This window comes from Bactrocera latifrons, unplaced genomic scaffold, assembly GCF_001853355.1.
Source record: "Bactrocera latifrons isolate USDA-ARS-PBARC rearing strain unplaced genomic scaffold, ASM185335v1 scaffold_31, whole genome shotgun sequence".
In the NCBI taxonomy this organism is placed as follows: Eukaryota; Metazoa; Arthropoda; class Insecta; order Diptera; family Tephritidae; genus Bactrocera; species Bactrocera latifrons.
The window spans coordinates 10593-28682 of record NW_017536741.1 but is presented as its reverse complement, the minus strand read 5'-3'; the positions used below and the strand labels follow the sequence as shown (position 1 = coordinate 28682).

Below are 18090 nucleotides of genomic sequence, written 5' to 3'. Positions count from 1 at the left end.
GTATCACAAAACGATAACAACTTGGGATATAAGCCTAGGCCTTACCGCTACCACAAAAGTGGGATCTACCTAACCGGACCGAATTTTCATCTGGGCAAGGCTTACAGTATTTCTCAAGATAATATGAAAGTCAGTCAATTCAGACATACATATATATTGTATTTCAGTTATTTCTGCCTCAAAGTGATCTATATATTCTAAACAACGTAGCATCAAAAATTCGGAATTGCTTTTTCTCTACTGAGTACGATTCACTTCATCATATTACATACATATGTATGTATAGTATGTACATATATGTAAAAAAAATTAATTTTTTGCTAACAGACATAGCCAAGTAATAACCGAAATTCAAATTTATCATATTATTTTATATTATTACTCACCGATTCAAATAGGACTAGGTAATCAACATAACAGTCTTTGAGCGGATGAAATCTCTTTTATATATTTTCCTTCTGGATTTCAGGTGGCGGTACGTATGTTGATTCCACTATATACATACATATGTAATTTACTTTCGTTTGGTCATGGGAAAAATATATGTATATTATATTATACTTTTAGATGTGCGTATGTATTCACATATATACATACATAATTATAATATTGCAGTACCCGCAGATATCCAAAACATTTCTTCTTTTAGGTAACTAGGAATAATATCATGGCAACAAGCTCTGCAAGTAAAATAATTTAATTTTCCATGACAACAGCGTAAAATTAATTTATGGGAATTTATGTACATGCTTTACAGGTAACAAAGAATTTGCAAGTGATTAATTTGAGAAAGTGTTTACGATGTTACAGTTCAAAATAAAAAAATCCTTTACGTTTTACGTTAAAGTATTCGTTACTTTAGGTGTATATTTTTTGCATTTTCTAAATCATATTAATTGCTTAGAAGCTCCACAAATAACTCTTCCTGGCCAGGGCATAATTGTTGGCACTTATTTAAAAATGTTTCGGGCACAAAATATTAAAGCATATTTAGGAATAAGATATGCACGCGCTTTACGTTTTTCACCGCCAGAATTAGATATGTCTGAATGGCAAGGAGTTCTGAATGCAACAAGATTTGCTCCGTTTTGCTGGCAAAATCCTTCCAATGTAAAAACCACGATATTGCATAACCTTCTTAGAAATAAAGTCGCTGGAGACTATGATATTACCTATGATGAAGATTGTCTGAATTTAAATATTTTTGTTCCAGATGGTAAGAGTTTGCCATAGCTACATACATACATACATGTACATACCATTATATAAAATGTATATATATTTTTAATTGAAACATATTTCAAGGATCTCCTGGTGTTAAAGGATATGCTGTAATATTTTGGATACATCCTGGAGATTTTTCACATGGGTCACCAATAGACATTGAACCCTTCCAGATCGTGTTTAAGCAAAAAATAATAGTTGTGACGTTTTCATACCGCTTAAATATTTTTGGTTTTCTATCAACGGCGGATGGCGAAGCCCAAGGTAACTTCGGATTAATGGATCAGTCTGCTGCGCTTTTCTGGGTGAAAAAAAATATCAATCATTTTGGCGGAAATGAAAATAAAATTACAATAATGGGACACTCCGCGGGTGCGGTTAGTGTCGGATTGCACTTAATATCTGAAGAATGGTCAAAAGGTGGTTATTCAAGGGCAATTATGATGTCTGGAAATCCAATAACTGACAAAGTCGTGCGCGATGCCAAAGATTATACCGAACCCTTGGACTCAATATCAACACTATTTGGCTGTAATAGAAGACCAACGTCAATGCTTTTAACGTGTTTGAGAAAAGTTGACGCAAAAACACTGATTACAAATCTTCCAGAAGTGGAATGGGGGCCTGTAATCGATTATGGCCTTAGCAATACATCAGCTCACTTCATTAAAGACTATCCTCGAAAAATATTCAAAGAAGGAAACTTTCAAAATGTTCCCATTTTAATTGGCGCAACTAATATGGAGGACATTTTTAATTTGGTTGATGATATAACAAATCCCAAGTTAAAGGGTGATGACTTTCTTCATGTTGTTGATGAAATATCTAAACACGACCTTAAAGCTAATACTGAAAGTGATGAAAACTGTACAAATTCTCAAATCATAATCGACGCAGTAACGTATATGTATCCAACACAAGGGGAAGGAGTTAACATTCTTAAACAACTTACAAATTTCCATACGGACCGTATGTATATTGCACCATTATTTTTTATGGCAGATGTATTAGGCAAAGGAAATAAGGTGTTCGCGTATTTATTTAGTGTTCGTCCTCAAACTCAATTTATCGACCTGCCTGAATGGGTTGGTGTACCTAAGTTTTTTGATCAGATATTTGTGTGGGGCGTTCCCTATATGAACAATACCAGCATTCTGAGAGAGTGGAATTCGAGCGACAAGAAAATAGCAGATGTCGTGATGACAATGTGGGCGAACTTCGCAAAATCTGCGGACCCTATTATTTCAAATGTATATGTCAAATGGAATTCCTTTAAAGATGAAAACAATACTGTTTTAATAATAAATCAGAATTTCAATTCGGAACAGGTAAATAATATGCTTACCGTGAGGTTTTGGAACAATTATTATCCGAGTTTAGTGAAGTTTGCCGCTAATTGCTGTGAAGTTGCAAATACCGCAATTTCAATTTTTGTTAACAATAGACATTCAATAACTTTTTCATTCAATGTCGGCATTATTTCCGGACTTATAGTTGTTAATATTTTTCTAATGAAATATGTAGGATGTGTACATGTTATCTGCTAGAATTGTATAATGTAAAAAATAGTAAATAATTATTTATGTATATGCCATCATAATGATTAATAATCATAGCAAATTAAATATAACAACATATGTATTTACAAATAGAGCAATTCAATAACATATCACAATGAAAATATTTTATATGTGAATAGGAATATGTACCAGAATATTTTTATATTAAAAACAAATACATATTTACATTCACTCTACCTCTCTTAAGAATAAGCATACACAAATTAAAAACCTTAATATTATAAATTAATAAATATTTTATTTAATTCATATTGCCTATAAAAAAATATCAATGTATGTATATACATATATCAAGAGTATGCTCTCYCGAAGAGTCCATAAGTCCGAATCTTTCAAAGATTCTGATGTTCTCTGGTTGAATTGAATTAAACGATCATATATACATACATATGTATATCATCGACCCAAAGAAATACCAGTAATATGGACGAAGAAATTGTACCAAGTTTATCGCCTTAATGCTTATTCACACACGTAGACTTTTGTTGCCGCAACTGATAGTTTGCCAGCGAGGTGGTGGTGGAAAAGAAACGAGAGCATCGCGATATTCCGCAAAAAGTTTTGTGTTTGTTCGTAACAATTCACTGCTACGTAGTTCGGCATCTTTTTGAATTTGAAATATAGTATTCTACATGGTTGCAATGGCAGTGAGCTTGAAATTTTGGATAAAATATATATAAGATAATAGAAATGAATGGTCCAAAATCTTCAAAATGTAATCAAGAGTCTTAAAAAATACATAAAAAAGGTGGGCAACACCAAGAAGTAAATTTGCAAAGTTGACACTTCGTTCCATTTCCAAAATTATTTGTTTGCATGCAAAGTCGATTATGTCGTTATCGGTAACGAGATCTTTTGTAGTGTGCTTTGTATACATAAATATATTATTCTCAATTTAATTTCACTTAACATGGATTTCATAGATGATTTTATAGAGGAATATAGGAAAAATCCATGTCTTTGGAAGGCTGACTGTACAAATTTTAAGAATCGTACCAAGCGACAAGAGGCATATTTGAAATTAATAGAAGTAGCAGCAAAGCATGGAGAGCACTACAACATTGAACGAACGAAGCAAAAAATTAATAACTTGAGATGCGCGTTCCGACAACAATTGAAGAAAATCGTAGAATCTAAGAATAAAGGAGAGAAAGATGAACCCTACTGTCCAAAACGCAGATATTTTGAATCTTTAATGTTTTTAAAAGATGAGGAAAATTTGGACAGAAAATCAAAGCGTTGTGGAGTTATAGGACCGTCGAATGGTGAAGAAATTGAGTCGAGTACTATGGAGCAAGATTGCATCGTTGAAGGGATAATTGAATCGCATGCAGTTAGAAACAAATTGACTCAAAATATTTGCCCTTCAGAAAGCACAGAAGCGGATCAGACCACAAAACAACTAACGCAAAATGAAATCTTAGAGGAACACACAATAGAAGAGAGTTTTACAGAATATAGTGACGACGTATACAATAAAATAAATGATTTAATGCCTCCGGAAAGAGGTTTGAAAGATCAAAAATCTTATGAAAGTGAAAAAGAGACGTGTTTCCTGCCGGTATCAAATAACTCCCGAAAAAGATCTTCATCTACTTCTTCGCAACTTTCAAAGGAAATAGAACCCCCCAATAAAAGAATGTATAAATTGGAGGCATCTTCGATAGACTTGGAAAAAATTTTGTCTCTTGCTTGTAAAAGTCATAATAGTAATATAGATGACCATTTCGCGAATTTTGGAAAAGTCATTGCACACAAACTTCGKACGATGGATAATTCTCAAGCTATTTATGCAGAAAAAATTATCACAGATGTTTTATTTCACGGACAAATGAAAATGTTAACTGTATCAAGCATAAAACAATTTTTGAATGTTAATTTCTCAGATTTGTGCGAACCTGTCCGATGTAATAAATAAACTTGTTAGTGTTTGCTCTTGAGAGAGCAAATGAAATACAAATTATTTATTGTATATATAATTCGGGGTCTGATGATGTATGAAATGTACAATACACTTACTTTATTTCAAGTTTTGTTATAAAGATATATTTATTTTCCAACTATTCTTATAATTTAACATCTGTTGATTACCGCTGAAATTATGTGGATAAAACTTGTATAATCCAAAAGGACGAAACGTTCGATACTTTGTTATAAATATATATTTCAGGCTCTTCTAAATTTTAATTTATCTTATACCAGTCCAAAGTATCAGGCTTCGTTGCAGATGCATTCAACATGCTGTGAACATCACTGAACATTTCATTGCAAATATTATCTTCAAGCTAAAATCAATAAATAAAAATTCACCTTATTTAATTATATATGCCAGTTTATATTATGTCACCTGTAGTGAAGATACAAGATTATCCGGACAATCTATGCCACTTAAGGCATTTAGGCTACCTGATTCTAAAAAAAAACATATTGATCATTATAAATAAATATAGATTAATTTGCCATGGCAATGAAAATGTGGAGAAATATGAAATTTCGTGAATGAAATGTGTCAAATTTTCAAAAATCTAGAAAATGGTATTTTATGTGACAAAATCTCGACATAACAAATTCATACACAACCTGAATAATTACCACTTATACAATCCATACTGTCATCAATATTCGGCATTAAATCCGCTGTGGTAGAAAACGTATTTGAGGACAAACTCAAACCGCTATCACTTGATTCCTGCCGAGCATGATTGTCACCGGATAAAAATGGGTCCATTTGAAGGCTGCCATTTTGTCTAGTCAAAGAACTCTAATAAAAAAAAAGATAATAAAAACTAGTTATCTGAATTTTATATGGATTTAACCTGCTCAGAACTTGGTTTAAAATAATCCTGCTCTTTTTCGATATGTTGAATGTTCAGCCAAGATGGACCAGGTTTTTGCGATTTCACCGGTTTTTGCAAAAAATCGGCTGTAAAATAAATTGTTTTAATTAGTTTGCCGCTGATTACGCATATTTAATTTTTAGATGTAAAGATGTTATACAAGTTTTATTTAAATACACATTGTAATTTCTAAGACTTACGTATTCGGGGATCATTCCAAGATGTTGTTCGATTTACGTGGTTAATAAAATAAACATCTCCAGATTCTGTGTAAGCTTGTTCCCATCCCTCTGGTAGAGGGCCCAAGTTATCGGCCAAATTAACAGATTCTTTGCCCTTTAAATTTACTATAAAAAAAAAGAAATTATCTTTGTTGGAGATAAAATTCGATGGAACCAACCATTATGAGAAAGACCGTCTTGAAATATCTGCTGTTTCAACTGAATTCTCGGATCTTCCCATTGCGTTGATTTTGTAGTATGGCTATAATTATAAAAAATTATAAGTAGCATTTTTTATTCATGATCAAAACAATGAAATTTTATGAGTCTCATTTCTGTATACGAATTACTAATCAATTCTTACTTTATTCTAACAAGCATATAAATTTACTTTGCTTCTTTTAAACTACATAAAGTATGCATATAATTTCGGATGAATAAAAAGTATTTAGCTATCATATGTACGTACGCATATACAAAACATAATCATTATCGAAGTGGTATCACGAATTTATTTCTTTTTCGCTAATCAATAGAATCAAAACTTAAGACAGTGAACAAATTTATATAATACGCACAATGCCAAAAACAATAGAATGTAAAAACCTTCTCAGACGAAGTAATATTTTTAATAAAATAGTTAGTTATTTGATTTACCAATTTATCTAAGGTGTATTTGAGAGATTTAGGTATTGCTACATTTTAAAATTATATAAAAATTAAATAAAGTAAATTTGTATCCGAATAGCAATATCACAGAAATGTAGATATAAATTATTTTAAATTTATTATACTTACTTTAAATAATAAATTTGACCATCATTAGTCTTAGCTTGTTCCCATCCCGGAGGCAATGGTCCTAGTTCGTTTTGTAATTGTATAGTACTTACAACATCATAAGACCTTTGTTTCATATGAAATGTTTGAATATTTGGGGCATCCTTAGGCACTGGCTGCTCTCCTTGCTCCATGCGGACTGCTGCACCAGCGTTAACGCTAGGAGGAAATGGGACGGCTCCTGTAGTAAAAACAGGCCCTATTCCATCTTGAAGGCATGCACTCGTTTCCATTACATTTCCTATATGTACATTATATGTTTGTTGAAGCGAAGCTGGGCTACTATGCGCACGCGAATGTGAAATTGACAGCCTATTCGCTGTAACTTGAGGTTGCGTTATTGTCGCAGGAACTGCGGCAACAGAGCTCGTTGATATATTCCCTTGGCTAACATTCGGTTGTGAGCCAGTGTCATAAGCAGAATCAGCACTATTAGCTCGTGAATGTGCAACGGAAGGCGATCGAGATGCTGTTGCAGGTGGTTTAAAGAAAGACTCAGGGAGTTGACGCATTCGGAAAGGCACTTGAAGTGGACATTTTGACTCTGTCGGATTTAATACGCTATCAAATAATGCTTGTAAATTATTATCGGAATCTTGATCTATACGAACAACTAAGTTATTCGACTCTTTAGATGTAGATTTTTCTTTTGCATTGCCTTTATTAAGACTGCCCACTGTTTTGCTTAAAGACATTTTTAATGCAAATAACAAAAAAAAATGTCCACTGGTAATTTATCAAGCACCACAATTCTGTGTTGTGCATGTACCAATTGAGAATCTTAAAATGGCGGTTGTGTGGTTTATTCCAACCTTAGCTTGCTGCCATCGTATACAACCAAACGTAATTATTCGGCTAATAGATAAATTATCTTTCTTCAACTTTTACAATATTCAACTTGAAAATACACTGGAGTACACTTTTCTTCCTATTTTTCAGCTACTTATTGAACTTTTAGCAAAAAAAAATTGACAAACTATTAAAAGTATAGCCTATTATATCGTATAGAGTTACCAACATTATCTTTTTCAGATTACCTACGATCTTTACTTCCTGTTGTTGAAACTTAAAGTAATGTTCTCAATTCAAAGAGCACTGTCCCATTATGTCTTTAATTTTAAGTTCCTGATGTGAGAATTTTATTCAAATTCAGAGGAATCTCCCAACTAACATCAAACTTTTTTCCCTTTAGTCCCACAATTAATATAAATATAATAATGAAACTACTAATTTTTATTGCTCTTTGCTAGTCATTGCTCTCCCTCCAGATAAAAGATGAGATATGCTTCCTCACAGAATATATGTAAACTTTTTTTTACATCTACTAGAACAGTAGAAAAAATATCCATACACGCACATTTGCACTTCCGATCGGTATGGAATATTTTCGCTACACACGTTATGCAGTTCCATTTTATCATGTACACGACGTACTTATGTGCACACCGATCGTAAAATATCGAAAATGTTCGCCTAAATAGATTCGTATGAACACAAGCCCATACATGATCGAAAGCACATTTATATCGTGTATGGCCACTTTTACTGCTAAAAGCACTTAATATCAATTTAATTTATTCTCAAATAATTATCAAAAATGAAATTACAACTTCTTTCAAATAGCTTTTAAAAACTTAATATTTTAAATTACTTAAAATAAATCACGTTTTTGTAAAAAATGTTAAGCTGTTTTATTTTTTTTTTTTTTTTTTTGATGATAAATACGGATCAATTCTGGTATCATATAAACAGCTGTTGATGCAGAAAAGTCGAAGAAATCAAAATTTTCGAGGCGTACACAGTGTGCAGTACTGTCTATTCAAACTGCATGGCTTGAAGAATTGATCAGCTACAGGTAAGTATTTAAAGAACTTATCGACTTTAAAAATGTTGTATGTTATTATTACATCCCTATCGATTGGTGCAAGTTTTTTGACAATGGCATGGTCTTTTAGTAAATATGCCAAACGTTTTGCTGTTATTGGGATAACTATTTGTATATTGGATTACATTGGGACTTTCAAACATTATCACGAGTTAGAATATGAGCGATATTTTGATTATCCAACTGGTCTACCCAGTGATTATAATTACACATATATCCATAATCCTTCAGAAAAATGCAGAATACCACCCAAATTATTGATAATTGTAAAGTCTGCTGCTGAAAATGTTTATCGTCGTAATATTATTCGTCGCACTTGGGGTTATGAACACCGTTTCTCTGATGTGGAAATAAGATGTGTGTTTTTACTTGGAGTTAGTAAAAATGAAAAAACGAATATTATTTCAAAAAATGAGTCTTCGAAATTTAAKGATATTATTCAGATTGATTTCATTGATGCTTATTTTAACAATACCATAAAAACATATATGGGGATGAAATGGTCTCTTAGCTATTGCAATAGTGAGTTTTTTTTCTTTGTGGATGATGACTATTATGTGTCAACARAAAATTTGTTAAAATACGTTTCCAATCCTGGCTTATATCCGAAAGCTGTTCCGAACAGATATATCACAATAAATGAGAAAAATGAGTTATTTTCTGGTTTTGTAATGCAAACACCACCTCATAGACATAGATTCAGTAAGTGGTATGTATCTCTAAAGGAATATCCGTTTGATTTATGGCCTCCCTATATAACTGCAGGTGCGTTCGTCTTAAATCGAAATACTCTATATAAGTTGTTTAGTTCTGGTAGCCATTTAAAAAAATTTAGGTTTGATGATATTTTCTTAGGTATAGCAGCACTAAAGGCTAATTTAACTCTTAAACACTGTGAAATGTTTTGTTTCAATAAGCCAAAATACGAAGGACCTGCAAGTTTCCAATACATTATTGCATCACATGGATTTGAAAATAGCAAGGAATTGGAAATCATTTGGAACGAATGTCGATCAGCTGGTTTTGCATAATCCATATGCAAACCTTAAACATAAATATGTTGCAATAGTGTTTTTATCTGTATATAATGAAATAGTTATTTTTATATCGAGATCGAGATTTGCAAATAAAAATATTAATAATTACCACACAATGGCTTTAATACATATCTTGTTCATTATAAGGAGTATTAGTTAAGGAATCAGAGCAATTAGTCCATTAAAATTAAAAAATATAATTTATTAATAAGTATATTAGGATAATAAAAAATAAATAAATACAAAATATTTAATAGAAAAATACGAATATTTAAGTGGAATTTTATAGTATACCGCCAAAATATCCAAATGTTCGAATAAGATTTAATGATGTATGCCATAATTCTCTGTTCCGCATGTTAATTCTCCTTGATTACTATTCTTTTTTACATCTTTCAAATAACGAAACAAATATTCAAAATGTTTATAAATGTTATATTTTTTAAATGCTCATCTTCATTGTGGTTATTGCATTTCAAATTAATAATTTATTACACTAATATTAATATAACACAAACTTTGGGCAAATGTTTATTTATTTTTTTAGTGTTATATCTTTTTTTCTTAATTCTGTTTTAAAATATTTATATTTAGTTGCGCTATGACAATATTTCTTATAAATGTTTTCCTTTGTCGGTAAATTAACGTTCCCGGTACTTAAACATATTTACAATCATCACTAATCCGACACCACTTTACTTTTGATACATAACTATATGTATAACAATATAAAATTAAAAATGAAAGCGTATTATATCTAATACCAGCGAATGTATTTTTATGAAAATTAACATTATATTAAAAGTGAGATAAATAAACAAAACGTTTGAAATCGTTAATCGCCTTTCAAACGTTTGGCAAATTCTACTTGCTGCAATTCTCTCCATTCCTTCTTTGGTTTCATTCTTTTTAATTGCCCATCCCAAACTAAATCTACTAGTCCGCCTTGTTTAGCTATAACACTTTTGACACGATTTGCAAAGTCTATAGCCGACTCCCCTTCTTGTCTATACATAGGTGGCAAGTACCAAACATCACAAACGATTGCCCAAGATGTCATCATCATATATAAATATTGCATCATCGAGTATTTTGAGCTGTTCCAAAATGCATCTCCAAAACGTGGATCGTATCTGCAAGTGGTAATTAATATAAAATATTTCCAAATATGTGACATTCGAAAACCAGGTTAAATTAATATCAATTTAAACACTTACTTAATTGCTACGGGATAAATAACTCCCCCCACTTCGAAACTTCCTTTCTTGAATTGCATAACTGATGTGTTATTAATACAAGTGCCCTCTGGGAATATCAAAATAGGAGGATTATTTGGGTTTGATACATGTTGTTTTAGACGTTCAGCCACTGCATGACGATCCCTGGCTTCTCCCCTTTCAAACCAAATATGCGGCGATGCCCTTGCTAATGCTCGTTGCAGCAAACCCAAAAATCCACCATGTCGTTGGCCAATCTTGGAAAAACGTAATAATTTAATAGTTTTGAGTATATAAAGGGTTAGAACAAGACATAGGGAACAGGTAGTAGAACAAAAAACACAAATGAAATGAATTTGTATCTTCAACAAAATGAATCGTCTGTTCTGTGCTACTAACAACATTGGGATATGAAAGTTGAAAGTCTTTAATTTAGCAAAGATAAAGCACAAAAATAATCAAATCGCTCAGCGACATATGTACATACATATATTATATATTTTTTATATAAATATACTATGACAACTTGTTGCTTTATAAATCGCACATATGAACATATGTATGTCTATATGACTTTTAGAGTCGACCGATCATAAAATGTTGGTGGTTAATTGACTTGCTTTAGAAATAAACAAACTTTCATTTAACATTAAATATCTGAATAATACATGCAAAGAAATGGTTTATCTGATTTATTGATCTACTATATATGAATCTTTTAAAAATTAAGGGTGCCCGCAGAGTGGACCCTTAAAGCCAAGCCGAGCGAATTTTCTCATTTATGCAACACTCGACAGGCACTCTTAAGACAGAAAATTTAATTTTCATAAAGTATTTAAATATAAACGAAATATTTACAAAGAATAAAGTACAATGTAATATAACATTTGATGAAAACAAAAAATCATAAAATAATCCTAGATAAAAGTTACATTTAAGTATATATGTATGTACATATATGCATATCAGCGATTCTCAGAGCGACTACTTTTAGAATCTACATACATATATATTTTATGACTTTCGATTTTTTTTTTTCGGTGACAAAAATAACTAATGAGGTGAAGTTACAAATGCATAGTACAGACTTGTAAGTTTTGAAAACAGAACAGGAACAAATGTTTAAACGGCAGTCAACTGACAAAATACTGTTATGCACATTATATATGTGTATAGTTCCTAATTACTATTAATTTTGTTAACTAAAGAACTTTTTTATGAATAATTGTTTTATGGCTATTTTTGTGAGAAACATCTGCACTTTGCCATTAAATAAATAATATAATATGTTTAAGTATAATTACATACGACGGTATATATGTTATTTCATAAGAATTCAGCCTGTTTGACACCCCATGTTGGGTTTTAACATTGAAGATTAATAAGAAATTTATTGAACACTTACCAGAGAATAGGTTTTATCACACATAAGTACTAACACATCAATTGGGCTGGTATGATTTGCCACACAAATCCCATTTGTGGGTCGGTTTTCCACATTATGATAGTAAATAACGGCTGAAATTGCGCTGGACAGTACCGAAAAGCAATGACCAAGCACTTGATCTACCATTCGTCGTTTATATTCACCATCTTTAATATATCCAACTATCGCCGTACAAACAGTCAACCAAACTACCTAATGAATTGCACAGAACACAAAAGCCATTTACATTAACACGTACACAAGCAATTGACGGAACAATTTGACATAATGTAAAATATATATGAATAATAAGAAATTGTGAACACCTGAATTATGACATATAACAAATTGTTGATGATTGCCTGCTCTTAAAATATGTAAACCAGTTGGAATAAATGAGTTTTCTCACCAAAGAGAAAGTACAGTCAGTTGAAAGGATAGCGACGTCCAAGGGAGATGTGTGGTTCGCTACACAAAAACCAGAACCTTTTGGTTTGTATTCTGTATTGTGGAATGTAATTACTGCTGATAAAGATCTAGTCATTATGCGGAAAGTAATTTTAAAAGATAAATCTGCACAAGGATGTCGAAGAAATTCGAAGGGGATCATCGCAACTAGACTGTTAGCAACAACTGCAACATACACCTAAAGATATAGCATATTTTAAGTTAGAGTTAATATAAAAACTATATATACTATTCATAATAACCACTGCTATAACATCGACAATTTTATCAGAGTTTTTTCTGTGATTTTATTTTGCTGCTGTTGCATGAAGCATTCAAGAAATAATTTTAGGAATTCCTGAGGTGTCAGTCCGTTATGATATTGTATTCATTGTTCATTATGATATCAAAAACTATAATTAATTGTATTCCATATCYCCACCTTTTATTTAGTCAGGGCATCGATACCGTTATTTAATATCAGTGAACGAACCCTACGAATTCTATAAAACTATGCAGTAATAACTTTAAATTATTTGGGTTTYAATGATTTCGCATGTGTAGATATTTGACTTTTATTTTTTGTAATTTTGTTTAGTCAAATAATATAAGAGACCTACTGACATTTTGCAGAATAACTCTGACTCTGACTCTACCATCTTACCATCACATTTTTGTTCAGTCGAATTTTTAGCAATTATAACCATAATTTTAAATGACTTAAAGAATAAACATTATGTAATCGCTTATGATTCGAAAGTCAAGTAACTAATAGCAGTGCTGAACATTTTCGCATATGCGTATTAGTAAAGTAAAGTATTCAACATTAACACCAGTTTTTAATATCTTGAAGGGCCTTAGCATAAAAAGCAATTGATAATTGAAAGATGATAGGAATAGATAAAATAAACTATTTCAAAAAATTAGAAGTAAACATATGAAAATTCGAAGTATCGAATTTCAAAGTTTGTCTAGGCAAACTTGGGAGTTTTTTTTAGAAGATGTCTTTATGACAAAAATTAAACCATATTTCATTAGGATAAAATGTAAAGGAAATTGATTTTTTAAGATATTATTCATGGCAAAAATTTTAAAATCTATCATTTGAATCGATGTTTTACATAATATAATAAATTTGTGCCACTACAATATTAGTAATCAGTTATAAAATAATTCAAAAACTTACACCAATAAAGCAAACAAAAACTCGTAGAGGCATCAAAATGAAGTACCGAACAGCGAAACCTGTCATCCATATTAATGTTATCTTCCACGATATAAACTCATAGTGGCGATTTGTACGTGTTAACAGATTCCAGCTTTTTAATTCCTCGGCTTCAAAACGGGAGGTTACTTCATCTTCGATTATTGATTCAACCCCTGCTTTGATGTAATCTAGGCATTTCTCCAAGTTAAATCGCATTTCTTCCTGGAAATATTAAGCTTTTTTTTAAATTATATATTACCAGTAGCTTAATCATCAAAATTCCTTGGAATATACATGCATACATAGATAAAAAATATAATGCATTGAGTTATCTTTTTAACGTTTTGATGATAAAAAATTTTCAAAATGTATTTTATTAATAAATTAARTGGTATCTGATTATAATCACACGAATTTGCATACTTATAGGATTTCTTAATAGTTTTAGTTTATTTGGAGCACTTACATCTTTTGGAGAGCTTTCAATATCAGAAGCCGCGGGTTCATTCGATGTAGGAAGAAGGACGCTATCTCTACTAATCAGTGTGTTGCCATTTGTAGTGGGTATGGTTCTTCCCGTTTTTTTGCGAAATGTTAAGTTAATCTCATCAAGCTTTCTGTCCTGTGAGTTATTAAAAATTGCGTCACCAACTAGTTTTTGACGCTCTTTTGCTGCAGACTCAATGCTTAGGCGGCCGAACTAAAATTTACACATATTAATCCAAATATAATAGAATTATTCAAGGCAAAATCTATCCGAATTATATTGTGGCATAAAATTTATCTTGAGCCGTATAAGTTAAAAGTCCATTCTTTTTTCTTAACAAAGTTATCAGTAAAAACGTTATATTGTACCTTGATCTATTCTTATCGTAATTGCTAGTAAATATCTAAACAATTCACAACTTACCTCAAATATCTTTAACAAAAGTTTTACGTATGCTCTGCGTACCCCGACGGATTTATTCACAGCAGACAAAATAATCATAAACGAAATAAATACAATAAAAGGAATGCAGAAAAAGTCCAAAAGCGCTGCCCAAAACATTTTTCCCTCCTTTATTTGACAAACAAGATGTAACTCTCGTTAAATACTATCCAATCAAGAATCAACTTCAACTAAAATCTCGAGAAATTATTTCTGTCGAACAGTAAACATCTTGCCAATATCAGTCTTTAAAAAATAGAGTAGTGCTGCCGGGCTGACACAATTATTAGTAACCTTTATGACTTTAATTACTGTTGTGATATTCATAATTTAATTGAATGAAATGTGAGAGAATGGTTATAATAAAAATCACCTTTGCTCTCTACCTTCCATAAAAATTAGAATAATAAATATATATTAATTTATTTTATGTTACTGTAGTAGCATGAATTTTTTATATTTCATATCAATATATTTTATAATTTTGTGGAAACATTAATTTAATTTATTCTCATTTTCTGGTGGACAAGTTGTCAGATAAGATTAACTAAGATCTAAATTAAAATATTATTTACCATCATCGGCTGAATTTCCTGATCGTCTGAAATGATTTCAGAGTACTTTTCCTGAAAGAAACCGGATATCCCATTACAATAATCGAATACCTTTCATATCGATAAAATAAATGTTATTTGCAAATTTCGATAGATTTATTTGGTCGAAACTAAATTAATGTGTTTCGTATGCCATATGCGGTGTTAATTCGTTAGAGGTATTATATTAGTGAAGCAATGGCTCAAATATATTTATCGCTTGTGCTTATACAGCTAAGCTTTTGGAAATCCCACATGTCTTGCATTTTGGTTGTATTAAAATTGATATGGGCTATGTTTTAGTTCTGAAAACCCTCTTACGTTAAGCAAACTTTCTTGATGACGTTCACCTCTTAATGAATTCATTAGCGATGCTAATATCACTTTCCAGTATTTAGTGCCAATGATCATCACGAGTAATTTCGAACGCAATTATTATTCAAACATTGACGTGATAGAATTACTACTAAAGTAAATAAGATTGAATCTAAGATTTACTATTGACGGAGTGGTCAGCATGTAAAAGATTTTATTTATGGTAATCACATTTTAGACGGGCAGCAAGTTTTGATGTCTTACATTACACCTCAAAATAAATCGATAAAATGAAAAATAAATGTATTAATGTAAAAAAAAATTTATTGGCGAAAATCTATTTTTGTTTTTCAACTCTTCATCTAATACTCTTCAAATTTCTGTTTTTATTACTTCATAAATTATTTTTTGAAGTTATTCAGTTATTGTAGTTAAATGAGTTGATTGAACTTAGCTATAATAGTGTTTATACACTACTATAGTATTATTTTTTAATTTACTTTTTACGTAAATTCAACAGAAATCTGCAGGTAGATAAAGTCAGACGTTTCAGAGATGTTTACTTGTCCAAAGCAGTGTTGGTTTTGAGAGCGATGACACATTCTTCACCACATGATTTAAGGACTGTGCACTATAATCAAAAAGAAACATGAAAGAATTGGTATCAAATTAGTAAGGAGGAGATTCACTTACCAAAAGATCTTTTCCATTATCAAAATCAGATCTTAAAGAATTTCCAAGATCGCCCTCTGGTACCTTCAAATCTTCACGTATTTCTCCATTATCTGACATCAGAGTGAGGAATCCGTCATCACTTATATCAGTCAACTGATAATCCTCCCGTTTAACGTGTGGCACATCCATATTATGGGTTGAAGGGCAGATATCTTCATATCTGATTTTAAAATATTTCATATTATAAAGTTTATCAGTTTTATTATTTCACTTACTTCTTATTTGTAAAAATATCAATGCCAACCATATGGACCTTAGCATGACCATGTTTGCCAGTTTTTGAGGTAGACATCTCAACTATTTTGCACGGTCGTCCTTTCAACATAACAAATCCGTTCTTGCGTAAAGCCGAGCATTGCATCGGATATGTTTGAGAAGCACCAGAATCGCCAGTTTCAAAATGATGATCATCCATTTCGGCCATTTTTCCCAGATATTAGACTACCGCGTACCAAAAAAATATCTGAAAAATTTAGAAATAAAATATTTACGTATTGCACCGGTAGCGAATATTCAAAGCGGTTTCATTACATTAAATAATGTTTACATGTGATATTTTCGAAAATCGTATATTAAGCTTACTAATAAAACATAACTGTATATTTATCAAAAAACGTACTAAGAAAGCATTTCATTGTGTATGTACAATAAARCTAATATTTAACCGAACGATATACAGCGTCGCCGTCAAACAGTATTGCTTTAAATGTTTCTACTTTAGTTATGTTCTTAATTTTTSTAGTCTTCCAACTACAATTTTATACTTGCTCATTAACGTCAAGTACTCAATACATAGTCAAAGAAAATCCTAGCGTACAAAAGAAATGCCACTATTTAGAGTCCCCATTCGTCTCAGTAACACAAACAAATTTCACTTTTTAGGATTCATTTCCACCTTCAAACGTGACAGCATTTTAAATATTACATTTATACTTTAAACTGCATTAAAAATATCACAAATTTCGAAGAGCTCGATACTCACATGTGATTTAAATGATAGCCTTAAGCAAAGAGAAGAAACGGCACAACCCTGCTCTTGTCCACGAAACACTTGAATGAGTAATCAAGTTAGTGTATCCGGTCAATAAATTGCATTAAAATGGCGCAAACAATGCTTCGGTGTAATTCAAGCATGACTGTTCAAGCATCGCCTTGTACACTCATATAATTTTGCACAATTATAAGGTCTTCTGGATCATCAATGTTTGCATAATCATCAACAAATAATATTTAAAAACGATTTGAAAAATTATACTTTGTACAACCTCACACATTTATAGATAATTAATTAAGTTTCATTTATATAGTTTTTTACGAGTGGTCGATTTCAGTTCATCTTTTGCTTTTATCTCCTTGAGAATTCCTAAAAAACACTCAAACAACTGATTAGACTTCGAGTAAATTTTGAGAAACAAACCGTACAGTGATACGGTATCAAGTCTGTAAATTTGAGATTTTAAATTAGAGGCAATTTTTGAGATTTGAAACTGTAAGTGATAGTCCACACCAGACCAGAATCGCCAGTTTCAAAATGACGATCATCCATTTCGGCCATTTTTCCCAGATATTAGACTACCGCGTACCAAAAAAATATCTGAAAA

General features: G+C 31.3%; 6 protein-coding genes across 9 annotated transcripts; 3 read left to right on the top strand and 3 right to left on the bottom strand.

The window, feature by feature from the left end:
* Positions 1 to 801: 801 nt before the first annotated feature.
* On the top strand, positions 802 to 2771 carry LOC108970696 (cholinesterase). Its single transcript, XM_018936218.1, has 2 exons — positions 802 to 1216; positions 1306 to 2771. Exons 1-2 carry the CDS (start codon positions 802 to 804, stop codon positions 2769 to 2771), a joined length of 1881 nt encoding a protein of 626 aa, XP_018791763.1.
* An 857-nt stretch (positions 2772 to 3628) lies between these two features.
* LOC108970835 lies at positions 3629 to 4764 on the top strand. Its single transcript, XM_018936487.1, has one exon. The coding sequence runs from the start codon at positions 3715 to 3717 to the stop codon at positions 4720 to 4722; it is 1008 nt and encodes a 335-aa protein (XP_018792032.1). The 5' UTR covers positions 3629 to 3714; the 3' UTR covers positions 4723 to 4764.
* Positions 4765 to 4823: 59 nt separating this feature from the next.
* Positions 4824 to 7726, bottom strand: LOC108970834 (transcriptional coactivator yorkie). Of its 2 annotated transcripts, none has more exons than XM_018936485.1 (7): positions 6661 to 7726; positions 6042 to 6124; positions 5842 to 5988; positions 5621 to 5727; positions 5385 to 5565; positions 5152 to 5216; positions 4824 to 5089 (listed from the first exon to the last, which is right to left on the bottom strand). In XM_018936485.1, exons 1-7 carry the CDS (start codon positions 7392 to 7394, stop codon positions 4988 to 4990), a joined length of 1419 nt encoding a protein of 472 aa, XP_018792030.1. In that variant the 5' UTR covers positions 7395 to 7726; the 3' UTR covers positions 4824 to 4987. The 2 variants fall into 2 exon arrangements, with proteins under 2 accessions (XP_018792030.1, XP_018792031.1); XM_018936486.1 differs by having other exon boundaries at positions 5397 to 5565; positions 6661 to 7724.
* Positions 7727 to 8615: 889 nt separating this feature from the next.
* Positions 8616 to 9748, top strand: LOC108970826 (beta-1,3-galactosyltransferase brn). Its single transcript, XM_018936465.1, has 2 exons — positions 8616 to 9349; positions 9440 to 9748. The coding sequence occupies exons 1-2, from the start codon at positions 8638 to 8640 to the stop codon at positions 9613 to 9615; spliced, it is 888 nt and encodes a 295-aa protein (XP_018792010.1). The 5' UTR covers positions 8616 to 8637; the 3' UTR covers positions 9616 to 9748.
* Positions 9749 to 10189: 441 nt separating this feature from the next.
* LOC108970825 (glycerol-3-phosphate acyltransferase 4) lies at positions 10190 to 15107 on the bottom strand. Of its 3 annotated transcripts, XM_018936464.1 has the most exons (7): positions 14829 to 15107; positions 14385 to 14618; positions 13898 to 14140; positions 12674 to 12910; positions 12244 to 12477; positions 10839 to 11095; positions 10190 to 10754 (listed from the first exon to the last, which is right to left on the bottom strand). In XM_018936464.1, exons 1-7 carry the CDS (start codon positions 14964 to 14966, stop codon positions 10457 to 10459), a joined length of 1641 nt encoding a protein of 546 aa, XP_018792009.1. In that variant the 5' UTR covers positions 14967 to 15107; the 3' UTR covers positions 10190 to 10456. The 3 variants fall into 3 exon arrangements, with proteins under 3 accessions (XP_018792009.1, XP_018792007.1, XP_018792008.1); XM_018936462.1 differs by lacking the exon at positions 12244 to 12477; XM_018936463.1 differs by lacking the exon at positions 12674 to 12910 and having other exon boundaries at positions 14829 to 15103.
* Positions 15108 to 15932: 825 nt separating this feature from the next.
* On the bottom strand, positions 15933 to 17566 carry LOC108970715 (eukaryotic translation initiation factor 5A). Its single transcript, XM_018936241.1, has 4 exons — positions 17472 to 17566; positions 16705 to 16952; positions 16448 to 16649; positions 15933 to 16385 (listed from the first exon to the last, which is right to left on the bottom strand). Exons 2-4 carry the CDS (start codon positions 16911 to 16913, stop codon positions 16314 to 16316), a joined length of 483 nt encoding a protein of 160 aa, XP_018791786.1. The 5' UTR covers positions 16914 to 16952; positions 17472 to 17566; the 3' UTR covers positions 15933 to 16313.
* Positions 17567 to 18090: the final 524 nt, after the last annotated feature.

What these genes read in the sequence shown, in the direction of transcription:
- LOC108970696 (XM_018936218.1), top strand. Translation starts at nt 802, where the DNA reads ATGTTACAGTTCAAAATAAAAAAATCCTTTACGTTTTACGTTAAAGTA. An exon ending in AAATATTTTTGTTCCAGATG is followed by an intron (nt 1,217 to 1,305) that starts GTAAGAGTTTGC and finishes ACATATTTCAAG; the next exon opens with GATCTCCTGGTGTTAAAGGA.
- LOC108970834 (XM_018936485.1), bottom strand. Translation starts at nt 7,394, where the DNA reads ATGTCTTTAAGCAAAACAGTGGGCAGTCTTAATAAAGGCAATGCAAAA. An exon ending in GGTCAAATTTATTATTTAAA is followed by an intron (nt 6,125 to 6,660) that starts GTAAGTATAATA and finishes TTATAATTATAG; the next exon opens with CCATACTACAAAATCAACGC. An exon ending in AGACGGTCTTTCTCATAATG is followed by an intron (nt 5,989 to 6,041) that starts GTTGGTTCCATC and finishes TTTTTTTTATAG; the next exon opens with TAAATTTAAAGGGCAAAGAA.
- LOC108970825 (XM_018936464.1), bottom strand. Translation starts at nt 14,966, where the DNA reads ATGTTTTGGGCAGCGCTTTTGGACTTTTTCTGCATTCCTTTTATTGTA. An exon ending in CTGACTGTACTTTCTCTTTG is followed by an intron (nt 12,478 to 12,673) that starts GTGAGAAAACTC and finishes GCAATTCATTAG; the next exon opens with GTAGTTTGGTTGACTGTTTG. An exon ending in GTGATAAAACCTATTCTCTG is followed by an intron (nt 11,096 to 12,243) that starts GTAAGTGTTCAA and finishes CGTTTTTCCAAG; the next exon opens with ATTGGCCAACGACATGGTGG.
- LOC108970715 (XM_018936241.1), bottom strand. Translation starts at nt 16,913, where the DNA reads ATGGCCGAAATGGATGATCATCATTTTGAAACTGGCGATTCTGGTGCT. An exon ending in GATATTTTTACAAATAAGAA is followed by an intron (nt 16,650 to 16,704) that starts GTAAGTGAAATA and finishes TTTTAAAATCAG; the next exon opens with ATATGAAGATATCTGCCCTT. An exon ending in ATAATGGAAAAGATCTTTTG is followed by an intron (nt 16,386 to 16,447) that starts GTAAGTGAATCT and finishes TTTTGATTATAG; the next exon opens with TGCACAGTCCTTAAATCATG.